This window comes from Thamnophis elegans, chromosome 5 (genome assembly GCF_009769535.1).
Source record: "Thamnophis elegans isolate rThaEle1 chromosome 5, rThaEle1.pri, whole genome shotgun sequence".
Lineage (NCBI taxonomy): Eukaryota > Metazoa > Chordata > Lepidosauria > Squamata > Colubridae > Thamnophis > Thamnophis elegans.
The window spans coordinates 80,241,629-80,267,642 of record NC_045545.1 but is presented as its reverse complement, the minus strand read 5'-3'; the positions used below and the strand labels follow the sequence as shown (position 1 = coordinate 80,267,642).

At 39.4% G+C, this 26,014-nt stretch overlaps 1 protein-coding gene across 1 annotated transcript in view; it reads left to right on the top strand.

The window, feature by feature from the left end:
• The window catches only part of ATP9A (ATPase phospholipid transporting 9A (putative)), a 102,521-nt gene extending 81,385 nt beyond the window's left edge, over positions 1-21,136 (top strand). Inside the window, 11 exon segments of the mRNA XM_032218112.1 lie at positions 117-206; positions 462-606; positions 4,335-4,399; positions 6,500-6,652; positions 8,664-8,725; positions 11,023-11,131; positions 11,245-11,302; positions 16,096-16,152; positions 16,155-16,214; positions 16,217-16,309; positions 19,248-21,136. Of these exon segments, the coding sequence (XP_032074003.1) occupies positions 117-206; positions 462-606; positions 4,335-4,399; positions 6,500-6,652; positions 8,664-8,725; positions 11,023-11,131; positions 11,245-11,302; positions 16,096-16,152; positions 16,155-16,214; positions 16,217-16,309; positions 19,248-19,420 (1,065 nt within the window). The 3' untranslated portion in view covers positions 19,421-21,136.
• Positions 21,137-26,014: the final 4,878 nt, after the last annotated feature.

Sequence of the window (26,014 nt, the reverse complement as noted above, 5' to 3'; positions counted from 1 at the left end):
CAGAAGTGTCAGGGCTTGGATCAGGACACCATACCCTCCACCTGGCTGATTTGACACCCATGTGACATGCGCTGAATTCTCTGCTGACGCTAAGCTACCTGTTCTCTCCCTTCCAGGTGACCAACCGTGGAGAAGCACATTTGGAGCTAAATGCTTTCCGACGCAAGCACGACTGCGCCCTGGTGATTTCTGGGGATTCCTTGGAGGTGAGAGATGGGCTGGAGCTCCCAGCTCCTGCTTCTGCAGCTTTGGCCAGAAAGGCCTTTACCCAAATTCCTCCAGTGAAGTTTTTCAACCTTGAAAACTTTAAGAAGTTATCCTAGAATTCTTAGCTGTACCGTAAAGTTGCCAAGACTGAGAAACACTGATCTAGAAAATCAGGTTCTTACAAGGGTCAGCAAAAGAAACAATCTCTGCATCCCATTACCTGTTTGTTTCTTTGTTTTTTTTTCATGGAATAGGTATGCTTGAAATACTATGAGTATGAGTTCATGGAACTGGCTTGCCAGTGTCCAGCAGTCATCTGCTGTAGATGTGCCCCAACACAAAAGGCTCAAATTGTACGCTTACTCAAGGAGAGAACTGGGAAGCTGACCTGCGCAGTAGGTAGGTGTTAAGCCTCACACAGGTGACAACAAGAAAGCAAAGATTACGCATACTGCAGTAATATCTTTTATACTATTCTTGGGGTATCTACAGATCAGTGGTCCCCAACCGCCAGCCTGCGGGCTCTGTGGAATTGGGCTACATGAGAGGCTGGCCAGAGCATGCATACACATGCGCAGCTCAATTTGCACAAGTAACAGGCTGGCAGGCACTCATGCACACTGACCCACCACTTGTGCAAGTTGAGCTTTGCATGCCAGCCCACCACTCACATTGCTCAGTTCCCCTCTCTCCCTCAGTCAGGCCACCAGGTTGTTGGGGACCACTCTTATAGGTCATTGTTAATTATGCTCTTCAAGTGTCTATGGAGATTCTCAGTCATCCAGGGTCATGGTTTTCCCAAAGGTGCTTTTTTCAAGAAGCAGATGGACTTTCTGGTTTTTTTTTAAACGTTTCACACACTCATCCAAGAAGCTTCTTCAGCTCTGACTGGATGGTGAGAAATAGGAGGATTTAGACTCCTTGCAGAGCTGGTCATTTGCATTCTTTTAGCAGGTCATTAAGGTCACCTGGAGGTCTTCTCTTAAAGGCAGAAGCCTGTCTACCGGAAGGATAAAACACCCAGGCACTTCTTGGATGAGAAATGAAACATCTTCAAATAAAAACTTTGGGATATGCTTTTCAAGAGGAATGTCTAGTCCTAATTTACAATTACCTGATTAAGGGGGCCCTTTCTTTCTTTCTAGTTTCTAGCCATCTAGGCTGAGTAATCATTTGTAGGATAAGCTATCAGTGGATTGTCCTTCAGCCTTTCAGTTGTTCTTCTTGTCTTTATTTCCCAGCCTTCCTGCAATCTTTCATAGTAGGGATTCTCCAACTGTATTCTCTAGTTTAACATCTTTCTTTGTATATTGGTTCCTCAGGTGGAAACAGAGAGAAAGCTGTGATTTAAACATCATACACCTATGGGGTTTTTCATTTTTCTGGTGTTTTAATAAAGATTAGAGAGTTTCTGAAGCAGCACCCTATGAAATGAAAGGAACCACTGCCTGAAGGAAAGCAAATCCATGGATGTAACTATGAGACAGCCCTTTCCATGCAAGTGTAATATGGTGGCACAAAACAAAGAGAGTATTGGAAGGGATTATTGAGTCTAACCTCCTGATCACTTGCAGAAGAGTAATTAAACCATTCCATCATAACCACAGACATTTTGGTATTCTTGGAAGACATCACCATGGAGAAAATCTGTGTGATTGCTAAGAGCTGATTTGATGGCTCTTAATCAATTGAGTTTACAGGTAGCCCTCAATTTACAATCACAGTTGGGACAAGAATTTCCATTGGTAAGCAAGGCAGCTTCTTAAGTGGATCGTTCTTTATTTTTTTGATGTTTCCCCCATAGTTGTTGAGCAAATCACTGCAGTTGTTAAGTGAATCACATGTTCATTAAGAGAATCCATTTTCCCCCATTGACTTTGCTTCTTAGAAACAGGCTGTGAAGGTCACAAACAATGATCACATGACCCCAGGACCTTAACCATTGTAAATTGTGAAGGGCTTGAATTTTGATCATGTGACCGCAATCAAAACAGTCATAAGTGCAAGGACCAGTTGTAAAGCACTTTTTTAGCGTCATTGTAACTTTGAATAGTTTTTAAACCAGTAGTTGTAATTTGAGGTCGACAGTACTTGCATTAATAGCCTTGCCATTCTTGCATTGTCCTAAATATCCAAAGTTCCAGTTCCGGGAGAGATGGAGGTAACTCTTCTTCATCCCATATTGAGTGTTTGAGGGGCATAAATTCAGCAATATTGTTAACCCTTATTTATGATGTTTACTTCCATAGATTTCAATTTAGATAGGTTCCAAATAAGATAAAAGGAACAGTTCTTCCTAAGGAATAATTTATTCTTAATGAAAGAAAACCACATTTTAAATTCAATCTATACTGTATATAAAAGCCAAATACAACTCACTCATCATGAAATCTCCAGAACCGTAAAGCCTACAAACTTGAAATTTGGCACATATGTTCCTCTTGGCTTCTAGGTGCTTGCTAAAAAGGATTTTTCTAAATGGCCATCAGATCATTAGTATTTCTTATATACTAATTAATATGCTCTGATACTAAGGAGTTCTACCCCCCCCCACTTGAAAAGAACTCTGTTCCAACTTCCAGTTGCCTCACATTCCGTTACCTCAGTTCAAACTGGCAGACGGTCCACTCCTTCACTCAGGAGCAGTCTGGGGCTCCTTACAATACTAAACATCGGTAACTCACCAAAATGTCTACACCTTCCACCTATGAAACTACTTCCGGACTCAAGTGGGAATGATATTCCCTTATGTGTTTTAATCACCGACCACCACTGAGCCAATGGATTGAACCAGAGTGAACCAGATTTCCCCTGTATTGCCCGTTCACATAGTTTCGTCGCAAAGCACGGGCATCTAGTTAGTCCCTTATATATACATGCAAAGTTTTCTTAAGGGGATTTTCACTTGGAAATTGCAGTTCCAACTTCAGTGGCTATCAAATAGTGTTTGGGTTTTTTGCATTTTCTAAAACTGCACCTCTAGCTCCTTCCCCCAGAATTTGTGGGTTTGAATTTTAGCCACCATCTTTTATTATCTCTGCTTTTCTTGAAAACAGGCACTGTGAAACGTGTTCTGCTTTTATTTAGTTATTCCGCTTGCTTACGTTACACCTCATGATACTGGGAAGCGGGGGGGGGGGGGGAGACCATAGCATAGTTAAAATGTGAAAAGAGACAGTGAAACCTATATTGAATGACCTGGAATAATTGCCCAAAGAAATGCTAAACTGTTAGTGATTTTAGAATATCCTTCCTGCTGTTCTTTTCATTTTATGTTGCATGTACAATGAAGCTCTGGAATCCATTATTGTAACCATTCAAAAGGACGTCATTGCCAGCTAGGAACTCTACAGCTAAAATGATTTGTCTCTTTATGGTTAGCTATAGCAGACCAAGTAAAACCTAAGCAGATCCAACCCTTGGCTAGCAAGGGGAACTGGAACTGGCTTTCAACCATAAAGAAAACGGCAAAAATGGGAATGTTCTTATGATTCAGCGCTTCCACCATTTGCCCTGTGTGGTTTCCAGATAACTTGTGAACTTCAGCCAGATGTGTTTCAGATGTCTCCACCTCATCCCATGGGGGAAAATTTGTGTTTCTTTGTCTCTTTGAGAGGGTGTGTGTGTGTGTGTGTGTGTTGTTTTAATTTCACCTGCTAGTTGAAATTCATTAGGTTGTGGTAATGAGCTGTTTCATTCACTAGATGCTCCAGGTTAAACAAATCACAACTTAACTCTATGCCCATCACTTGGCTTGCCTCTAAGGTTATACAAAAGTGTTACAACAGTCCTGGAAGCGTTCCCATGTTGGAACTCTCCCTTTGCAGCAACACAGTGTACTTTATGCCCAATTAGACTGAAAGTGTTGGTTTTAATACCAGGAGTGGTTCCAAAACAGAGCTCTTATTTTACAGCTGTCTCACTCACATAAATTTACAATGTTGACTCGGGAACCGTTTTCCATGTATAATTCCCCATATTGCTCATCATGGCTTCTGTTTTCTCTTTACCTTGATAAGTTCTTTAAAATGGAAACTTACTGTAGAATAGCTACGGATCGTATTTGTTTGCTAGCATTCTGAGCCACTCCAAATGTTCCTGAATTTCCTTGATCTTGTGTGTTACAGGTGACGGGGGAAACGATGTCAGTATGATTCAGGAAGCAGATTGTGGTGTCGGTGTTGAAGGAAAGGTAAGTCACAGCATGGTATTCAGTTTGCAACAGTCATAATGATAGGGATTTCAGAAGAGATGGATACATGTTAGTTCAATGGATAGACGTAATCTCACAATCAGAGTATCATCTTGGAACAGAACCTTGGAAGCTCTCTGGACAAATCATTTCTTTATTCATCAAAGACCCTTCCTCCTTTGACCATAGTTGCTTATTTCCATTTCGAGATGAGAAAACCATACAAATATAAGTATAAACCTTAAAATAGGCATGACGCAGTAGAAAAGTAAAAAAATATATCTTTTTTCTGAGCCAACAGATGTGATGTGATGTCCCACTCACAGTTTTGGCAGGTATCAAGCTTTTAGGCTTTTAGCTCCAATTTAAGACATGTGCTTTTGATTAAACTGTCATCCTGCACCTTTCTGATCTGATTTTATTCCTAACCAGGGCATTATTTTCCCTCTTATCCAAAAGTATTAAGAGATGATTTTGAGATAGTCATGGCATCCTTAGCATGCAGTGAAAGCTGTGATGACATCACATGGGTCATAATATCAAACTGGATTCACTTAATGTCCATTTGATTCACTTCAACAACTGCAATGATTCACTTAAGGACCATGATAAAAATGATTGTGAAAATCAGGCACAATTCACTTCACCGCCATCTTGTTTAGCAATAGAAATGCTGGTCCCAGTTGTGGTCATAAGTCAAAGACTACCTGCAAATAAGAAGAGAAAATGTGTTATAAATAAATAACGATAAATAGAAGTACTGTGTTTCCCGAAAATCTGACCTACCCCAAAAATAAATTCTAGCTTGATTTTTACATGTGTGCCCATATAAGCCCTATGTTAGGTAAGCTCCCCATTGGGAGAGCGAGTACGTTCAGAGAAGCGTTGTGAGAGTGTTGTTGGAGAACACAAAAACCAGCATACAGACACTCTGCAGTTTAAATAGGCTTTTACTTTTGTGGAAATAGAGGTATCACAGTCCATCAAACAGTCCAAGTCATACATGGATAAGACAATCATCATCAACGTCTTTCAGTTAAGGGATAATCCAAATAACATAGTCCAGTATCATATAATCAGGGTACACAAAGTTTGCTAACAGTTGCAAAACTTACTATAGCTCACAGCACTCAGATCAGATCAGCCCAGCATCTAACGAACAGAGAACCAACAGTCATTCTGGCTCCCTCTTATGGCCGATTGAGGAAAACAGCAACCAATCACATTTTACAGTATGATTTAAAGAAACAGGTATAGCATTGCTATATGATTCATATATTGCCAACCCAACCGTTAGATTATATTCCTAACACCCTACCCCCAAATAAGCCCTAATTAAGACCCCACCTACACCAGGATGCTCAGGTAAATAGTAAGCTAGGGTGGGGATCGGGGGAGAAGCTGCCCTACTACTTGCACACATCCAACACCTGCCTTGCTGGCCCATTTCTTCTGCAGCTAGCAAGGCTTTCCTGAAGGCCTCTGTAGCCAATACTAGTGATCTGGATAGATCTGGAGCTCTGTTATTGGCTGCAGATGCTTTTAGGAAAGCCTTGCTGGCCACAGAAGAAATTCCTGAAGGCCTCTGACAGCGAAAAGGGGCTAGGCGTGAACACGCAAATGAGGTGAGTCAGTTGATGACATTCCCCCTCCCCCAAATTAAGATCTTTTTTGATGGGGAAAAATGTAAGACAGGGCTTATTTTGGGGAAAACACGGGTAGAAAACTGAAAATCATTTTGTAAATGCCTCAGATTACTTAAGGCTACATTCTGCATGTGATTACACAACAGTAAACTCTACAAACACAAATGGGCTTATCTCTGAATAATCTGCATAGAATAGCACAGTAAGTCAACCAGACACTGTTTTTTTTTTAAAAAAAAATCCTCCCTTTTGAGCTCCTCACCTCTCAGTTTTAAAGGTGAGGGAGTTGTGCAAAAGGCATGTTCACTGCGGTCAGATGCCTGATTCAAATGGCCTTACGGGGCAATCAAAGGGTTGGGTATACAACTCGAACGAATGTCTGCTTTGGTGGCAGGAGAATTCTGGTTTTGTAACGATGGAGGGTCTTGATATTTTTGTTTCACATTATTCCTAGGAAGGAAAACAAGCCTCCCTTGCAGCCGATTTCTCCATCACTCAGTTTAAGCACCTGGGGCGGCTAATGGTGCATGGAAGAAACAGCTACAAAAGATCTGCTGCTCTCAGCCAGTTTGTGATCCACAGAAGTTTGTGCATCAGTACCATGCAGGTCAGTGATGTTCCTGCACATGTTTAGTGTCTTTGGTCACTTGACTCCTGATAGAAGAAGGGTTTCAACGGTTGTGTTTTTTTAAACCCACATAGTATTTTATTTTGCTCTGTCTAAGTGGCAGAGAAAATGGGAGAAATCAATTAAACAAGAATTGAGCACTGTTAGGGATGCTAGGATGTGAGGTAGTCAAAAAAGTCAAATATCTTGGGGTTAATATTTTAACCTCAAACGGGAAATTATATAAGCATAATTATGAACCACTTTGGCATAGTATACAGATAGAGATGAAAAAATGGGAGAAATTGCACTTATCTTTGTTGGGTAGGATAGCGGCAGTGAAAATGAACATCCTACCAAAATTTTATTTCTCTTTCAAATGTTACCTATACTCAAAAAGATGCGAATCTTTTAGAATGGCAGAAGGGTATCAACAAATTTGTATGGGCAGGAAAGAAGCCAAGGGTAAAGATGAAAATAATGCAAGATGTACGCGAGAGAGGAGGCTTGAAATTACCTAATCTAAAACTATATTATGATGCAGTGGCGCTATCTGTAATTAGTGATTGGATTCATTTAACTAATGATAGAATACTGAATATCGAGGGACACGATCTGGTATATTGGTTGGCATGCTTATCTGTTATTCAACAAAAAATTGGATAAGAATTTTAAAAGTCATATTTTAAGAAATGCTTTACTGCGGGTCTGGAAAAAGAATTGAGCACTGTTTCTGTTTGGTCTGTAAGTTCCTACTTTCTCACATTCATCTGATAAGGCACTGGGGGAACCTTTAACCTGTTTTGGCCATTTTCCAGCCTTCATTTTTCAGGTCATTTTTTGCACCAAAAACTGGCCAAAAAACCATGCATGAACGTACCTGGCAGCTGGTCTTTGGGTTTCCAGTGTGGCGCATGCGAAGACCAGCTGGCCAGTGTGCATGTGTACACCAGAAACTGGAAGAGCAGCTGGCGACAGCGCACATGCCCACAGAGAAGGTTCTGCATGCCACCTCTGGCACCCGTGCCATAGGTTTACCATCACAGTGGTAGGTTTCTCTTCCATGTGCGAAGCAGATAGTAACTTGTCCGTGAGTTACACTGATTTGGGATCATGTAGCTTTCATTTTATATTTTGCATCTGTACGCTCTCTGCATCACTTATAATCACTTTTAATACAATAATTGTATTAAATTTTAAAGTAGAAAGATAAAAAAACTAATAACTGATAACAAAGGATGGAAAAGAAGAAAAAGTAAAAATATAGGAAGAAGCAGAAATGCAAAATAAGAAAGAATGTTTCAGACTCTTTTACAGAGATATACATAAAAGGTAATTCAACTTTGCTCTATGGTTACAACCATAGAGTAGATTAATTTTTAAAATAATCTATGAATAAATAGTCCCCAAACTCATGTCATAATTTCATTTTTTTCTCTTTGTGCAAAAGTCCAAAGACTTTCATTAGCATTAAAGTTTGTCAATGTCTTTTTCTCTAATGAGATTCCCAGTTTCAATATCTCACCATCAACTTTGCCAACCATTCTTGCATTGTAGATAATGTCAACTCTTCCCACTATTGGGGATATAAAAGACTTACTGTAATTATCATATATAGGAATAGAATCCCATGCAGTTTTTCCAAAATTTTATCCCATCAGCCTTAGCCAAATATCTCTGGTTTTGATCTATAATGACCTTCAAAAATTATTGAATTATTGAATATCTTTTGGAAACCTTTTTTTTTAAAAAAAACTCTTTCGTTAGATTTAATTTACCATGAACAGCAATGTCTCCTTTTCTAAATTGCCAAACCTTTCTGGGTGGAGAAGCCACCTGTGGTCTCTTCTATTCCTGAGTCTTGAGTGTTAATCTTTGCTACTTGTGCCTTAGTTGACAAATGAGGGAGCACGAACTCTTTCCATTAAGAGGTAGCCGAAGAGATAGTTGTCACTGACTCTACTTTCTTTTTGCTTTGAAGCCTAATAATTCCTTGCATTTTATTCCATAGGCATTTTCTCTTCGGTTTTACTTTGCTTCTGTTCCGCTCTATCAAGGCTTTCTCATCATTGGGTAAGAGCCAAAACATTCCCTGTGGTATCGTTAAAATGTATAATGAGATTTGTTTGAAGCCTTCCTGAGTTTGAAAACGGTCATGGCAATGAGTAGCACAGGCTAAAATGTCGCGCTCTTTCCTTCCTGCCTCTACTGCGCTTATCAGAACGAAGCAGGACACTTTGAAGATGCACCGTTTCAAAGCAACTTTAATCCAGCAACCATTAAAAAGCACATGGACCCCCATTAGGACCAATTTTAGCTGTTAAAGCAACTTTTGTATCCCAGAAGCAGCAGTATAAAATACTGGGCGGGAGGTAGGGAAGTGTTTTCTGAAAGCAAAAAGCAGGGCGCAGTTTTTTTTTTTTTAAGTAAACAAAATCGTGCAGCCATGTTTTTATAATATGACTTGTCTGCAGAAAGAAAATAAAATGAATGCCAGTGCCCCACATCACCATTTTTTTGGGTGAAAGCCCAGCAGCATAGGGAAGCTTTGAGGCTGAGTCCTGTTGCGTTTGGGATAAAATTAAGTCCTGGATCTTTGGACCATTTCACACATAATATAGCAGCATACTTTGAGGTTTGGTTCAAAATATAATCTGGCCAAGAAAATGCAAGCAGTTCCAACTCTTGATTTGTACGTGTGCATTTCTTTTCTCTTTTTTTTTGCATATCTGGTTACCACATTTATGCAGCACATAAGGCTTATTGCTTTCTTTACAAATGGTATTTTAGAGGTTAAGCAGCTCTTAGACATTAACAATGGGGGAAAGTTAGTAGCTGAGTAGTAGAGTATCTAATTTGTACTCAGACAGTTCCAGGAACTGATCTTTTCCAATTCAAAGTATCCGGTAACACTAGCTGAGAAAGAGAACCAGTCTGCACAGCATCCTGACCTCGTTCAGTTAAGACACTGATTATATTAAATAGCTTCTTAGGACCTGCAGTCTTTCAGCTCTTCAGATTTTAATATCAGGGTTGTCCCAAAGGTGTTTTTTCAAGAAGCAATAAGATTTGTCTTTGAAGATGTTTCGCTTCTCATCCAAGAAGCTTCTTCAGCTCTGATTGAATGTCGGGGAATGGAAGAATTTATATTCCTTGCAAACAGCTGGTGATTTGCATTCTTTTCAGAGAGTCTTGAGTACACTTAATGCAAATAGGTGTGGAGCTCTTTCTGCAGTTCCAAGAAGCTCCAAACCCATTTGCACCACTCAGGTGACCCCGAGTAACAGATAAATCTCCAAGTGGCCTCAATGACTCTGTAAAAAGAATGCAAATGACCAGCTGTCTAGAAGGAATATAAATCGTTCCATTCCCCACCATCCAGGCAGAGTGAAGAAGCTTCTTGATGAGAAACAAAACATCTTCAAAGAAAAAGCAAGGAAGTCCTGTTGCCTCTTGAAAAAGCACCTTTGGGACAACCATGACCTGGAGGACTAAGAATCTCCATGGACAATATTCAGGGTTATTTTGCAGAATTAGTAGTAAACACTTACATACTTACATACTGCCAGAGAGTTAACCTTGATTTCTAGCTGCCATAGAAATTCATCTGCATAGTTTTTGTAGTAACACCACAGAAATGATTTCCCACTGACTTCTTAAGATTTTCTTTACCTCTTCTAACACAGTCCTCGTTTCCCTGGGGATCTCCCATTCACAGGCTAGTCAGACCCAACCCTGCTTACTTTCTGAACCCAGATGCCATCTACTGAGACAGCACAGCTTTTAGCCATGCATTTTATATATAAAGTACGAGCTTCAACAATCCTGGTGCATTTATGGTTGCCCACTATTTTGAAATAGGAAACAGTAGTTGTAATAGAAATCTGGAAGGAGGGAGGGAAAGAAAGAAGGAAGGAAGGAAGGTAGGGGAAGAAAGGGAGAGAGAGAGGAGAGAAAGAGAAAGAAAGAAAGAAAGAAGAAAGAAAAGAAAGAAAAGAAAGAAAGAAAGAAAGAAAAAAAAGAAAGAAAAAAAGAAAGAAAGAAAAAGAAAGAAAGAAAAGAAAGAAAGAAAAAAGAAGAAAGAAAGAAAGTTTTCTAAAATAAACCCAAGGTGGAGAAAAAATGGGCTCTACCTTTGTTGTATCCCATTCTGTCTTCCACCTTTACATCATTACTCCTTAGTCCTCTGCAAATGTGTTAAATGTGGCCCCTGCCAATGACAACCTCTGGCACAGGTAAATTTTGAAGTTGAAATATTGCTTTTTGTCTATATGTCCTACCATTGTATAAACAAAGAAAGGGTTTGCCAAGAAAACTAAAATTGGTAGACTGTTACCTTCAGCTGGCATTTCTTGTGTTCCTGCTTTCAGGTATTCTACCCTCTACACCATGTTTCCAGTATTCTCTCTAGTGCTGGACAAAGATGTCAAAGCGGTAGTGGCCATGTTGTATCCAGAGCTCTACAAAGATCTCCTGAAGGTTCAACGTTTCTTTCATTCATTAATTCCTTTCAAATTTCTGTTTGTGACTTTGACGTTAAACACATATGAGACAGATTTCATTTTCATTTTTCTGCCCTTTCATTTTTTTAGGGAAGGCCGTTATCTTATAAGACATTTTTGATCTGGGTTTTAATAAGTATCTACCAAGGTAAGTGGTTTCCTTTATTCATCAGGGTGTTTCTGAATATTCTGAACAAATAAATTGTTCTCCAAATTTGGCTTCATGTAATTCTCGGTCAAAAAAGAAATTTGGCTAGTTTATAAAGAGAGCTGGCAAATTGCAGAGAGCTCTCAATTTGTTCTCATTGGCCATCAGGAGTTCTGTTTAGTTTCTGCTGAGTGATCATATTTCTTCAGACTTTGGCTGCAGTCTTTTCCTCCTTCTCACCAGAAAGCCTGTAGTGTAGCTGATAAAACCAGTGGCCTGGAGGTAAGCCAGAGACACGCAGACCAAGAACAGATTTATCTCTAGTATCAGTGTGAGCACAGATAGAGCAATGATCAACAATTTCGTAGGAAATTGATCTATGTCATCTGAGGCCTACCATTGGCAGAACTATGGTTCCCTTTTCTGCAATATGCAATTAGATGCAGCAGCGATGAACCCATCAAGCTGTCATCGATAGTAGGGTTCTTGGTTCTGTTCTACATTTCCACCTTGAAAGGTCTGGTATATTAAAGTGGTTCTGATGAAGACCATTGCAGTCTCTTATCCCACATGCACCACAGACAGATCATTGTCACTTATCTCAGGTTCCTCCAATCCATAAGCCAAATGCTGAATAGCAAAACCATTCCGTCCAGCTTACGTGCTCCAGTCGTATAAGTTCTTCCTCCATTTTTCTACTAAGTGCTGGAGCTACACAGTACTTCCAAGTAGCCCAAAGCTATAATTCCTACAGCTTTTCTACCTTGAAGCTGTACCTTTTGGGGATTTGCCTTTTATCAGTGACATTTCTGCTGATCAGCAGAAGAAAAAGGAACAGCATGGCCTAGAATCCAAGAAATAACTGAATTCAGTGAAGGAATTGAAATGACTTCATTTTGAAATAAATTTTCTGGCTACAATAGTGATGGCTAACCTTTTCGTCACCGCGTGCTGAAAGCATGTGCTTGCACACCCATAATGCAATGCACGTGTGCCCCCCGCACTCCCCCTCCCCTTGCATGCACCTCCACGTGTGACACCATGCATGCAGTGTGCGCTCCTTCCCTGTGCATGCAAACCCCGCACATGTATCCTGCCCCCCTGTGTGTGCAACTCTCGCATGCAACTCACCCCCGTACATGTGTGGCAGCGGGAGGTGTACCTGCATGCACGCTGGAGCTGAGCTGGGAGAGCTCTGTGTGCCACCTGTGGCACGCGTACCATAGGTTTGCCATCACGGGGCTACAAGGTACCATAGTAATGGCTTAAACTCAGGAAGTAAGATAGGGATTCTGCCCTTGTTCCTCTGAATGCAAAGTAAAAGAAGATTGTGACCCATTGTCCACTCATTTTCAAGTGTATCTTCTCATTCACTAGTGCAACCATTTGTCTCATCTTTGGTACTTTAGAGAAGCAAAATCAGGAAAATAAATATGCTGTGATGGTGATAGAGATGTATGAGAGAACATTCCAACAGAAATTATTTTCAAGGGCTGTATCAATGCGGGAAACAATAGGAAAGCCTTTATTTGGACACACAGCTTCTGGTCAGTCAGGAAAAATGAGACATCGTGGGAAAGATTTCTAAGCCAGGACTCTTCTCCTATTACGTTCTGTGGGTCGAATGACTTCACCCCCTTGATGGATCACACCAGGCAATTTGGCTAGTAGCTTTTGCCCAAGAATGGCCCCAAACCGAGCTCTTCCCAGATGGTGGAAAGGTTATTCTTTGAATCTGTATTTTATGGCTTAATCTTGAGTCACTGGTCAAATTGCTTTTCAAATTAGGCTCCGAATTACTCATCAGCGTAGATTACTCATGCTGAGGTCATGACTTATGTCTGCAGCTGAATCTCTAGGATGCCGTGAAGCCATTCTCTGATCAGCCACAAGCAGAATGCAAAGTCACTCTTGTCTTCCCATCCTATCTTCTTACATGCTCAGCTACCTTCTCTGTGTGTGTGTGTGTGTGTGTGTGTGTCTGTCTGTGAATGAAAGTTCCTGCTGAATGTATTGGGTCTAGTTGCTTATACATACTTTGGATTATATCTGAGAATCAATTCCAAGTCCCTCTGAGCCTTAAGCTAGAAAGTTTCATCCATACTACAGATGTGCAAAATTATAATGATATCATGTAAAATTGGATAGGAGGAATGTTTCCATTTCTTTCACGAGAAAAGGTGTAGAACATAGGAAAGAAGTATTCAGATATGCAGAAACCAACCTAGGCAAAAGGGACTGAAACATTTTTTCTAAGTTTAGAACAAGAGATAGCATTCAGAAGTGGCTCAGGCAGCTCCCTGAGTTCCCTGAATGAGCAGTCTCCCTCATTCAGGGAACTATAAGAAGTCGGAAGAGGCACAGCACAATCAGACTTGCAAGATTCTGGGATTTTATAGCTAATCTCAATAAAAATGATATTAGCCATTTGAGGAAGTTGATTTCCTGGTCTGTTCTACATAATGCAGCTGACAGAATCATAGACTGGGAAAGAGGTTTTCAGGCCATCGAGTCTAATGCCCTTGCTTTGAAGCAGTACTGATTGAAGTAGGTGGGATTACTTTTGGAAGAAAACAACAATCATGCACACAGATACGAGAAAGCACTGATTCCTGAAAGCATATTTTCCTTGGATTCAAATCCAGTAGTCTTTTTTCCATTCTTTCCTCCTCTGTGTGTGATGAAGGTTTCTTGTTTCTTACTCTTCATTATGCTTGTTACCTGTTTACATTTTCATGTTCCTATACCAGCTACTAAATACATAACCAACACCAATTCCAGCTCTAATTTTTGGAATGTCAAATTGGAACATCCTTGAGAAATGTATGTTTTGCCTCAGTTTCAGCCCATCTACTGATGGAGAACTCACCAATTCTCTTGTGCAATTTGTTCCAATAAGGCTTTTATAAGAGAATCAGAGTTTTTTAAGCATTTCTTTGCCAAACAGGCCAGTAATCATTTTTGTAGGATAGACTTCATTGTTTTGCAGGCTTATTTGCAAACATAGAATGAATCATGAATACACAGATCACTAGATAAAAATAAGGTCTCCCCATACACACTAATCATTTCTCTTTAGGAAACTATTTCAGTAGTTAGCCGTGCAGAATAGGCCAGGCTGGGGAAAAGACACTGCAAGAACTATTGGAACTCTATTTTAGGGGGGTTGTGTAATAACAGAACTGTAGAAGACAGGTTCTTCTGAATTGATCAAAGTACTAAAGCCATTTCCACTGGTGAGATAAAGTTCTGCAAGTTTTAGAATAGAGCAGAGTAGAATAGAATAGAATAGAATATAATAGAATAGATAGAATAGAATAGATAGAATAGAATAGAATAGAACAGAACAGAATAGAATTTTTTATTGGCCAAGTGTGATTGGATACACAAGGAATTTGTCTTTGGTGCATAAGCTTTCAGTGTACATAAAAAGACAAGATACATTTGTCAAGAATCATAAGGTACAACACTTAATGATAGTCATAGGGTACAAATAAGCAATCAGGAAACATTCAATAATTGTAAGGATACATAAGTGGGAGGAGATGGATGATAATAATGATGAGAAGACTAATAGTAATAGTAATGCAGCCTTACTGAAAGGTTTGACAGTAGTGAGGGAATTAGCAGAATGATGGCGTTCAGGAAAAAACTGTCCTTGTGTCTAGTTGTCTTGGTGTGCAGTGCCTTATAGCGTCGTTTTGAGGGTAGGAGTTGAAACAATTTATGGCCAGGATGAGAGGGGTCTGTAAATATTTTCATGGCCCTCTTTTTGACTCGTGCAGTGTAAAGATCCTCAACATAAGGCAGGTTGTTAGCAATTGTTTTTTTTCCCTGCAGTTCTAATTATATGATTATAAAATTATAATTTGGCCCTCCCCATCATGTGGGGGGGGGAGCTGTCTATGAGCTGGCTGGCAATTACAGACTCATTTCATCAGGAGGTAGATTCACAGGAGGGAGGGGGTACATTCCAGAGGAGTAAAAGGCAACTCAGCATAGAGATTTGTAGAGAAATAAGATGAAGATAGCCCCTCTTTTATAGTTCACAGAGTATATTGTAGATACAGATAACAGAGTGTTCAGTTTAGCAAGATGTTGTCTGTAGGTGTGAAACAATAAATAACTCAGCCTTGGAAGAGTCACCGTCTGTTATTCCTAGGTTTGGCTCCAACAGGACGGGTAACAAGTATGATTGTAGACAGGTTGAATGAGAAGTATATATTTTATACTCCATAATTTTAAGAAGGGTTTAATAAGTGAAACAGGAATATAATCCTTAAAATAAGCTCTTTTGTTACTTGCATTTACTTCTCCACATAGTTACCACTATTCACTAAACACTTTCTGCCAATGATGACAAACTTTTGAAATCTTTCCACACCAAAAAACTCTGTCTCTTGAGTAGGGGTTGGTAGTCCTTTCATCTCTTCAACAAATGCCTCATCCAACGATGCCCACCAAAGATATTCCTTCAATTAGCAAAATGTGGACGTTTGCCTGATGTCAACTCTGGGTTATAGGGACGGATAAGGTAAAACAATGAGATCCAATTTCACAACTTGCTTCATTGGCAGCTCATGAGGTACAATCCTACGCATGTATTGCCACAAAAAAGAGATATTTTTGTGTCCTGAACTGGGCAATTTTCAAAGCTTTGGATTCTATCAAAATCGTTCAGCTCAAGGATCATTTGGAAACATTCCTTTCATTCAACCCTGTACATTATAGATAGTCGACAGCAATTGTCATTTTGGTTGATACTGTAACTCTTTCATTTCCTATCATTTCAGGGAGCATAATTATGTATGGTGCACTTCTGCTTTTTTGAGTCGAATTTGTCCACATTGTGGAATTTCCTTCACATCCTTGATCCTCACTGAACTGCTGATGGTGGCACTGACCATTCAGACGTGCACTGGCTCATGATAGTGCAGAATTACCAGTCTGTCATGCTACATTGCTCACTGGTCTTCTTACATGAATTTATCGGTAACTATCTTTTGTGTTGTCTTTCTTCAAACTTCTCAATTATTTGCAAAATGGAAAGAACTCCAATCTTCTACTAAATAATGAAGCTGGAAATTGATGATCATTTTCTATGTCACATTTTTATTGAAATTGTAAAGTATAGGCAGGTAAAGGTTAAGGTTCTCCTTGCACATATGTGCTAGTCATTCCCAACTCTAGAGGGCAGTGCTATCATCCCGTTTCAAAGCCAAAGAGCCAGCGCTGTCCGAAGGCATCTCCATGGTCCTGTGGCTGGCATGACTAACACCGAAGGCACACGGAACGCTGTTACCTTCCCATCAAAGTTGGTTTCCTATTTTTCTACTTGCATTTTTTATATGCTTTCAAACTGTTATGTTGGCAGAAGCTGGGACAAGTAACGGGAGCTCACTCCATTACGTAGCGCTAGGGATTCGAACCGCCGAATTGCCGACCTGTCCCATTAACAAGCTCAGCCTCTTAGCACGAGCCACTGCGTCCCTAAGGCAGTTAGGTATGAGTTATTTTGCAAGGTACCTAAAGAACTGAAATGGTTTTTGATCAAGCTTTAGATAAACATCAGGAAAGATTATCTCTCATGAATTCAAGATTAACAGTAAGAAGCCGATCTTGGTTTTAAACCACTGTGTCTCTAGGCTGCTTGTTTAGGGACTAGAAATTGGAGGGGGGGGGATTATAAAAGCTGGATTGAGAATGGCTTCTAGAAAATAAAAGTTTCACAGCTGTACTGAAATTACAGAGTTGGGAAATCACTCAACTATCCCCCCAGTTTCCCTAATTGACACTTTTTCTGTCAAGTAATATCTGTTTACTAGGGGCTTATTTTCCATCTGTTGTTAGTCGGCTCATGTAGTGAAAATGGAACAAATCAAGTAATTGAAGGCTTTGATAATAGAGAAAAAACATTTAGAACATTACAGCTCCTTTGCAAAGCAGTCTTGCACTTAGAGTGAGACAATATGGCGGTCCTTGATTGACAGTTGGAATGGTCCCAATCTGAAACCATCAATGCCGAATTTTAAGTTAAATTTCCCAAATTTCTATTTTTATCCTCCACATCTGTGCAGCTTGACAAGCAGGCTTATTAAAAAATATTCCGCAGCCTAAACATTCCACTGGATACCAAGTTTGTACTTCAAATATAATTTTAAAGTCAGAGATTTATTTTACAGTTATAATTTAAAATCAGTTTCACCTGTTCTACCTTTTAAAATGTCCACAAACTGTTTACCAAGATAATATTTTATAGACTAACCTGTGCAAAAAAAAAAAACAGCTTTGGGAAATGGTTAAATCATCTTTCCAATCATCTAGAATTGCCACTTGGGAGGAAGGAAAAGGGGAATGCGGAGGGGGCAAGGGCAGTGGCTCAGCAGTTAAAGATGCTTGAGCTTCTCAACTGGAAAGCTGACAGCCCAGGTTCGAGACCCGAGTGCCATGCGATGGAGTGAGTTCGCGTTACCATCTCCTGCCCACCTAGCAGTTTGAAAGCAAACAAATGTGAGTAGGTAAATAGGTACCACTTCAGTGTATATTGACCACATGACCATGGAAAAGTCTTCAGACAATGCTGATTCCCTCAGCTAAGAAACAGAGATGAGCACAGGCCCCTAGCGTTGGACATGACTGGACGGTAGAAACCTTTACCTTTTAATGTAAAAAACCCCACCCACTGCCCCTGAAAGTTTGCTGGCAGAATTGTAATAACATTGATACAGGGCTATCAGAACCATGCTATAAAAATCCAGGAAGCTGCTACAATGCAACAAGAGACAATGCTTTGCTTTGCTTTGCTTTGCTTTGCTTTGCTTTGCTTTGCTTTGCTTTGCTTTGCTTTGCTTTGCTTCGCTTCGCTTCGCTTCGCTTCGCTTCGCTTCGCTTCGCTTACTTTTACTTTACCTTTACTTACCTTTACTTTACCTTTACTTTACTTTTACTTTACCTTACTTTACCTTTACTTTACCTACCTTACCTTTACCTTTACTTTTCCTTTACTTTTACTTTACTTTTACTTACTTTTACTTTACTTTTACTTTACTTTTACTTTACTTTACTTTACTTTTACTTTACTTTTACTTTTACTTTACTTTACTTTTACTTTACTTTTACTTTCCTTTTACTTTACTTTTACTTTACTTTTACTTTTACTTTTACTTTACTTTACTTTTACTTTTTACTTTACTTTTTACTTTACTTTTACTTTACTTTACTTTACTTTTACTTTACTTTTACTTTTACTTTACTTTTACTTTACTTTTACTTTACTTTTACTTTTACTTTTACTTTTTTTACTCTTTTACTCTTTTACTCTTTTACTCTTTTACTCTTTTACTCTTTTACTCTTTTACTCTTTTACTCTTTTACTCTTCTTTTACTTTTTTACTTTTTTACTTTTTTTACTTTTCTTTTACTTAAACTTTACTTTTATTTTACTTTATTTTACTTTAATCTTTACATTTAATTTAACTTTACTTTATCCTTTACTTTTCTTTTCTGTTCTTTTCTTTTCGCCATCTAATCATAATCTGGATTTTTGTAGCCCAGAACTGGTAGCCTTTATTGAGGATTATTATGAGGCCTGTTGGAAATATATGAACTGCTGTGCTTAATATTTTTCCCTCTGTACTCAGCAGACAGGGAATAGGAAAACAAATTGGCCCCAAAGGTAAAATTAAAACTCATTGCTATGAGATTGCCACGAACCAGCAGGAGTTTTGCTAAGCAACAAACTGGGTATCATTAACAATTTCCTGTTAACATTTCTTATTCTGAGTTCATAATTCTATTATAGTTGCTACTGAAATAGAAGGACTGCAATTGGATTATTAATCTGCATTTTTATTAAAAGCGAACAAAATTAGCTGTGAAAACATGTCCTTTTATTTACAGTCAGTGACAGAGAAATATCTTCTTTCTTGCAGATGTTACTTCATAGCAACTTTATCATTCTTATGGAAGGTGACTGTGATCACCTTAGTCAGCTGTCTTCCTCTCTATGTCCTAAAGTACCTGAGACGAAGGTTTTCTCCCCCAAGTTATTCAAAACCTCACCTCGTAGGGGCAAGGACTTCGCTTTTCTTCTTTGCACAGTGCTTACAGACTCAATAAATGTGTATTCATCATCGAACGATGTCCGACAGTTGGATAAACAATCTGCACTGGCTGGGGAACATTGCTGGAAGACTGAATAATTCAGTTAAAACAAAACAAAAAACCCTCACAGTCAAACGAAGCAGAGAAAACTTATACCCGCGATTCAGTTTTGTACTTTTATATTATCAAACTGAAAACAAATGCATGTAACTGGGAAGGAAAAAATTGTCTGCCTGGGATGGGTTCTACTTTCCTGGAAAGTGCTGAGTCAACTGTTGAGATGACAAATGTTTCAAATGTCTTTTCCTTTTTCTGGGGGGGGGGGTTGACTTATTTAATTTCCTCATTTTTATTGCTACTTATCTTTTGAGTTCAGGTCCTCATTGTGAACATTTTCTGTGCCTTGGGAACGCTTTCAACTGAGCAACGCAACAGTGTAGTTTAACAGGCCACTAGACATACCTCATGCCAGGCTGACTTCTTTGATGGTGGTCCAACGCAAATCACAATTACTGATTCTGATTATTGGCTTCGATTTTCTTGAATTTTCTGCAAAAAAAAAAAAGGAATTCAGAGATGAGTCTTTCCAGTTAAAACATCTTGTGGTGGTTTTCTAAAGGAAATGTGTCTTTTTTCCTAAAGAGAAATTATTGAACAGTTTTTGGGGGCAGAGAAGAAAATTGTAACCTCATATCCTGGTTCTGCAAGGACAAACTGCCCAATTTATTAACACAAAGGTAAGAGTGGATGATCATTTCCAGGAAAAGAAGAACAGTTAGAAGCTTAGATTTCACCCTACAATTACCAGCCACCTTCCCCTCTGCAACCTCCAGCTCTCTTTCCTGAGGTTTTCTGCAAAACAGCTAAAAACAAGCTTGGCTGCCAGAACCAAAGAGAATAAAGGGAGTGAGATAACTGACAGGTAAGAAAAAGGATCAGAAGTTAGGGATAGGCAACTCCTTGGGAGTTATTAAAGAAACGTTTGTGCAAAGCACAACTCTGAAGCTACTTCGCAAAAGCAACAGACCTTTACTCATGTTGTTAGTTTGGAAGAGACTGTACACTACATGGATGCAATATCATTTTCTGTCCAATGAAACTCCTAGATTCGGACTGATGCACAATACTTGAGGGAGGTTGTTACCTGTATGGCTTTATCTGTTCTGCCTAGCATAAATCCCCCTATCCCTGCCTTTTTGGATATTTATTAAGAATAAATTCTTAATGCTAATTCTCCCATGCACATTCCCCAATTCACATGACATTATTTTCTCTCAGAATGCAGGTTTTATTAGACTTTTCCCCAGGTATTTGGTGGTGGTTATAAATGTGCAGTTGCATCCTCACGCTGGAGGAGAAGAAATGATTAAAACACTCCCACCAACATTGACCTAGCAATGAGAGCAAACCCTACTCCTTACTAGCACTGATGATGTTACCTAGTTTGGATAATGAAACATCTGCAAGAAAACAATCTAGCTCAGGGAGCACCAAGGACCCCTCATCTTTCTTTCCATTTTCTTCACTTTCCTGTAACAAAGGAAAAAATCTTGTCGTAGAGCAGATGGCACTAAGACTTGAACATTGAAGCACTCAGAGTTTAGATTTAAGGTGGAAAGAAATGTAAGCTAGAATATTACACTCAGCTAAAATATTGTACTCGGTTGAGTTGAGCAAAACTTTTGCACTCTGGTGCTTCCTATTGGATAGAGTATTTCTAGTGGGGTACAGTCAGGTAAAATAGAATGGAAAAGATACTATCATGATCTGGACTCTGTATTCATGTTAATATGCCCCAAGATAAGATTTGCCTTTGTAGCAGCTGCATCACACAGTTGTCTCATGTTTAATTTCTGATCAATAAGGACATACAGATCTTATCACATTCACTGCTGTCTAGCCAAGTCTTCCCCATCCTATACATGCACCTTTCACTTAATTTTTCCAAATGCAGAATTTAAATCTGTGTTAAGTCCATCCTCTTCACATCAGCTCATTGCTTAAACCTGATTAGATATTTTGAAGCTTATTTCGTTCCTGAAGAGTATTAGCTGATTAAAAAAAAATTGAACAGCACAGGGCGTTGTGATAGCACACCACTTGAAACTTTCCTTCAAGCTGAAATGAGCCGTATTGAGCATGGTCATTGACCCAATTTGAGTCCAATAGCAATATTTGTGCCAGGTGGCAGGCACAAAATAGAAATTAAGAATTTCTGCTTTCTCATCATCAACAGTTTCTCACTTTCTTGCTGTACTCTGCACTTTTTGCTTCTGAATCTTCAGTGTATTCCCAGATAGAGTTGAAATTCTGGGTACACTTGGGAGTAACTCTTTTTAAACTTGTGTGTAAAAATACTGTATGCATTAGAGTGGGCTGTGAAGGACACTTTACTTTATATGATTGAAGGATCCAAGGTAGAATGCTATTAACCTAATGCTGTATAATGAAAGAGACTGCAAACGGGTGGTTAATTGATTGACACAAGTGAGATAGCGTTTCTTGGATATAGACATGGATATATTTGGGGAAAGGGTACAAAATGTGCATTTCTTTTACCTTCTGTAACCACTTCCTTACAGTAACTTTTATTTTTTATATGTATAAAACTTTGGTGCTTGTGTACAACAATTTCCCGCAATTAGCTACCTTTCATTTTGGTAGGAAATCTAATCAGCTTGGAATAGCGAGAGTTGAAATTTGGCATCTCTAGAGAACACAGAATTGGGGAAAATTGGTGTAATGAATGATGGTGTTAATTCTGAGTGATAACAGCCATTATCCATTGGATGGTTAGATAGCCCCACTGCACAAAGAACCTCCAAGGATAGAAATCCTGGATCGGGATGCTCTGTGCACAGTCACTCATGCCCTTGTCCTTTCTCATCTGGACTACCGTAATGTTCTCTACATGGGGCTGCCCTTGACGAGCACCTGGAAGCTTCAACTGGTCCAGAATGCGGCTGCGTGGGTTATCATGGGGGTACCTAGGTGCTCCCATGTTACACCCCTTTTAGGCGGCCTGCACTGGTTGCCGGTTGTCTTCCGGGTGCGATTCAAGGTACTAATTATGACCTTTAAAGCGCTCCATGGCTTAGGCCTAGGGTACCTGCGAGACCACCTACTGCCACCGGTAGCCTCCCATCGTCCAGTGCGATCCCACAGAGTTGGCCTCCTCAGGGTACCTTGGCAAGACAGTGTCAGCTAGTGACCCGCAGGGGGAGAGCCTTCTCTGTGGGAGCTCCTTCCCTCTGGAATGAGCTGCCCCCGAGCTTCGTATAATCCCCGACCTCGGGTCCTTCTGACGCGCCCTAAAAAGTTGGCTTTTCCAGCAAGCCAGCTTGGCCTGAACAAAACAAAATAAATTATTGATCACTGTTAATTTTAATTTGATTTTTTTTAAAAAAATGTCATTGTCAATTTTAATTGGGTTTGGGATATTCTATTTAATTTTTTTAAACTTTTGTATTATGTGTTTCTTTTAATGTTGTACGCCGCCCTGAGTCCTTGGGAGAAGGGCAGCATATAAATCTAATAAACCTAAACCTAAATTAAGATAACAAGGAACCAAGATTTCTACTATAACTGGGACATTTTGATAACTTCACACATTCTATAATAGTGTGGATTTCACATTGGGAATATAGATTATGTGGCTGTTATGTTGATCCAGAACAATTAATGATAAACCCATGATGGAATGCATCATGTTGAGTTACCTGTTCTTCCTTCAGACATGGGAATTATAGTTTTCAGTAGTCCCAGATGCCATGGCCATTCTATAGGTTGTCCTGGTGGTGCAGTGGTCAGAATGCAGTATTTCAGGCTAACTCTGCCCATAGTCCGGAGTTCAATCCTGACAGGGCTCAAGGTTGACTCAGCCTTCCATCCTCTGAGGACCCAGATTGTTGGGGGCAATATGCTCTTCTGTAAACCGCTTGAGATGGCTGTAAAGCATTATGGAGTGGCATATAAATCTAAAAGCTATTGCTATTGCCAGGCATGATAATTTGTTCATGACTTGAGGATCCATAGCTTCCCCCTCTGGATTATATCAGCCCTCAGCTTTCAGATCATGTTTTTTTCAGGCTGGCCCTGGTTAGAAGACTATTGGATGACATGAAGACAGAAAGGTTCTCTGGGCACTCAAGGTATGGAAGGCTTTTCGTTTGTGGGTCATTCTTTCATTTGGGCCTTTGTGGGGACTGCCTTTTTCCACTTGCCTTGTCCTTGTGACAAATGATGCCATCATCTCCAGTGCCAAATATCCTTTGGACGCAGATACATAAACATGGTGGCTCAGTGGTTAAGACGCTGAGCTTGTCGATCAGAAAGTTCAGCAATTTGAATCCCTAGCTCTGCATAACAGAGTGAGTTCCCATTACTTGTCCCAGCTTCTGCCAACCTAGCATTTCAAAAGCATGTAAAAATGCAAGTAGAAAAACAGGGACCACCTTTGGTGGGAAGGTAAGAGAGTTCTGTGTGCCTTCAGCATTTAGTCATGCCAGCCACATGACCACGGAGACGTCTTTGGACAGCGCTGGCTCTTCGGCTTTGAAACAGACATGAGTACTGCCCCCTAGGGTCAGGAATGACTAGCTCATATGTGCGAGGCCAACCTTTACCTTCACTTTTTTACATAACCTCTGCCTGAGAGCCACACAATGCTTTATGCAATGTGTCAAGGGCTGTGCTCACAAATATGAAAATAAAATCCATTTAAACTCTTCCCTATTCCAAAAAGTAAATAAAATATCAATAATCCTATGTTGGGCTATGCGGCCAAAGATGGGAATGCCACTTACAGTCTCCCAGTCAATTTTTATACTTCTGCTTTGCAATGTGCATATCATGCATGAGTAATACATTAAGGAAATATCCTGGAGGTAGATGCTTTAGTGACCATTCGCAGTTACGACAATGATGAAAAAGTAACTACAAGCAATTCTCCCATTTAAGATTTTCACCAGTCTGTAAAGCGTAAGGAAACCTGAAGTAAGATCTTATACTGAAGTATGATCTTATATGCAGAGTAGCTGTTACACTTAGTAACCGCTTCACTTAACAACTGAGTTGTTCCCATGTGTAGTTACTAAATGTGGACCACCTATATATTAGATACTAAAACCAATAATGACTTACTAATGTAAATCCAAGGGGAGGAAATTGTCTACCCAATAATTCCATTTCTGGGGCAGATTAGGAAGGGTATTAAATAAGCCTCCAAAGACTATATCAGATCAGAATACAGCAAGAGTAACACATCCGGCATAGCCTAATTAGGTACAGAAAACTAAGACTGAGGATTAGGGTTGGATTAAAACTCATGCCTCGGCATTTAAAATGGAACAGTCCGAGGGGGATTGTGCTTCAAGTTCTATAAAACTTGTGTTTGAGAGTATTCCAAAACTTTCTGTTAATTGTGATTAGGTTGGTTGCCATCACCTAATTAAATATGTATTTCTAAGCTTTTCAAATGTAGGGCAGAAAACCCTTCCCCTCTTTCCTGTGTTGGAGGTATGAATCCCCATGTCAAATTATTTGTGATGCTAATGTTTTGTACTTGTCCTCTTGTCAATTGAGATGTGCATATTCTTGATCAAAGAGAAATATACATGCAAATTGAGTAATTGTCATGTGCAGTTCCATGTTGCAGATGTAAGAACTTTTAAAAAGGGAATGGTTGAAAACAAATTAACAATAAATTTTATGGAACTTCATACCTATCTGGCAGTGTGAATTTAATATTGTCTTGGTCAAATGTTGAAATTTCTTTACTTCTGTCTCTGTTGCTGCATTCAGAAGTGAACATGAATTTAGTACAACCATCATACTAGTGGATTATAAGAAGAATGTCCTCCTGAAAGATTTACAATCAGTATTAGATAAATTACACATGTGGAATGGATAAAATAACAGTAGGCAGATAATAGTAAGGCTGGAAGAGGCTCAAAGGGTAAGCTTTAATCAGGCAGAAACAAGTGTAGTTAGGTGAAATTCACTTAAGGAAAGAAGAGTTGAATGAAGCTAGGTAATTCGACTGAAAATGATCCAATTCTTCCACTGTGTAGTGCTCTAGGCACCAGCCATGTTTAATAGGGAATTTTCAACCTATTTTAAAATTTGTATGAAATCATTTTTTAACATTTATTCCATATACAGTTGCTTTAGAAAAGCATTTTAAAAGAATGTGAAAATGTCAACCTATATAGTAGGGGGAAAATCCCATTCAACTATATACCATTCTCAAGACTGCCTGATCAAATTCATACAGGTTTTTTTGGTAAGGTTTTTCAGAAGGGGTTTGCCATTGTTTCCTTCCTAGGGTTAAGAGAAAGTGGCTGGCTTTGTGCCTAAGGTGTGACTGGAGCTCACAATCTCCTGGTTTCTATCCCATTGCCTTAACCACTATAGCAAACTGGCTCTCACTAGAAAACTACTGGTAACTCATGTTTAGCAGGTGTAGCTAATGGGCAGGTATAGCTAATCAAGCCAATGACTGAATTTGAAAAAAAACTAAGCAAGATCAGATCTAGTTAATACCTGGATGAGGGTCAACCAGGAATGACCAGGAATGTAAATAAGACTAGGATATAACTTGTTGCCAAC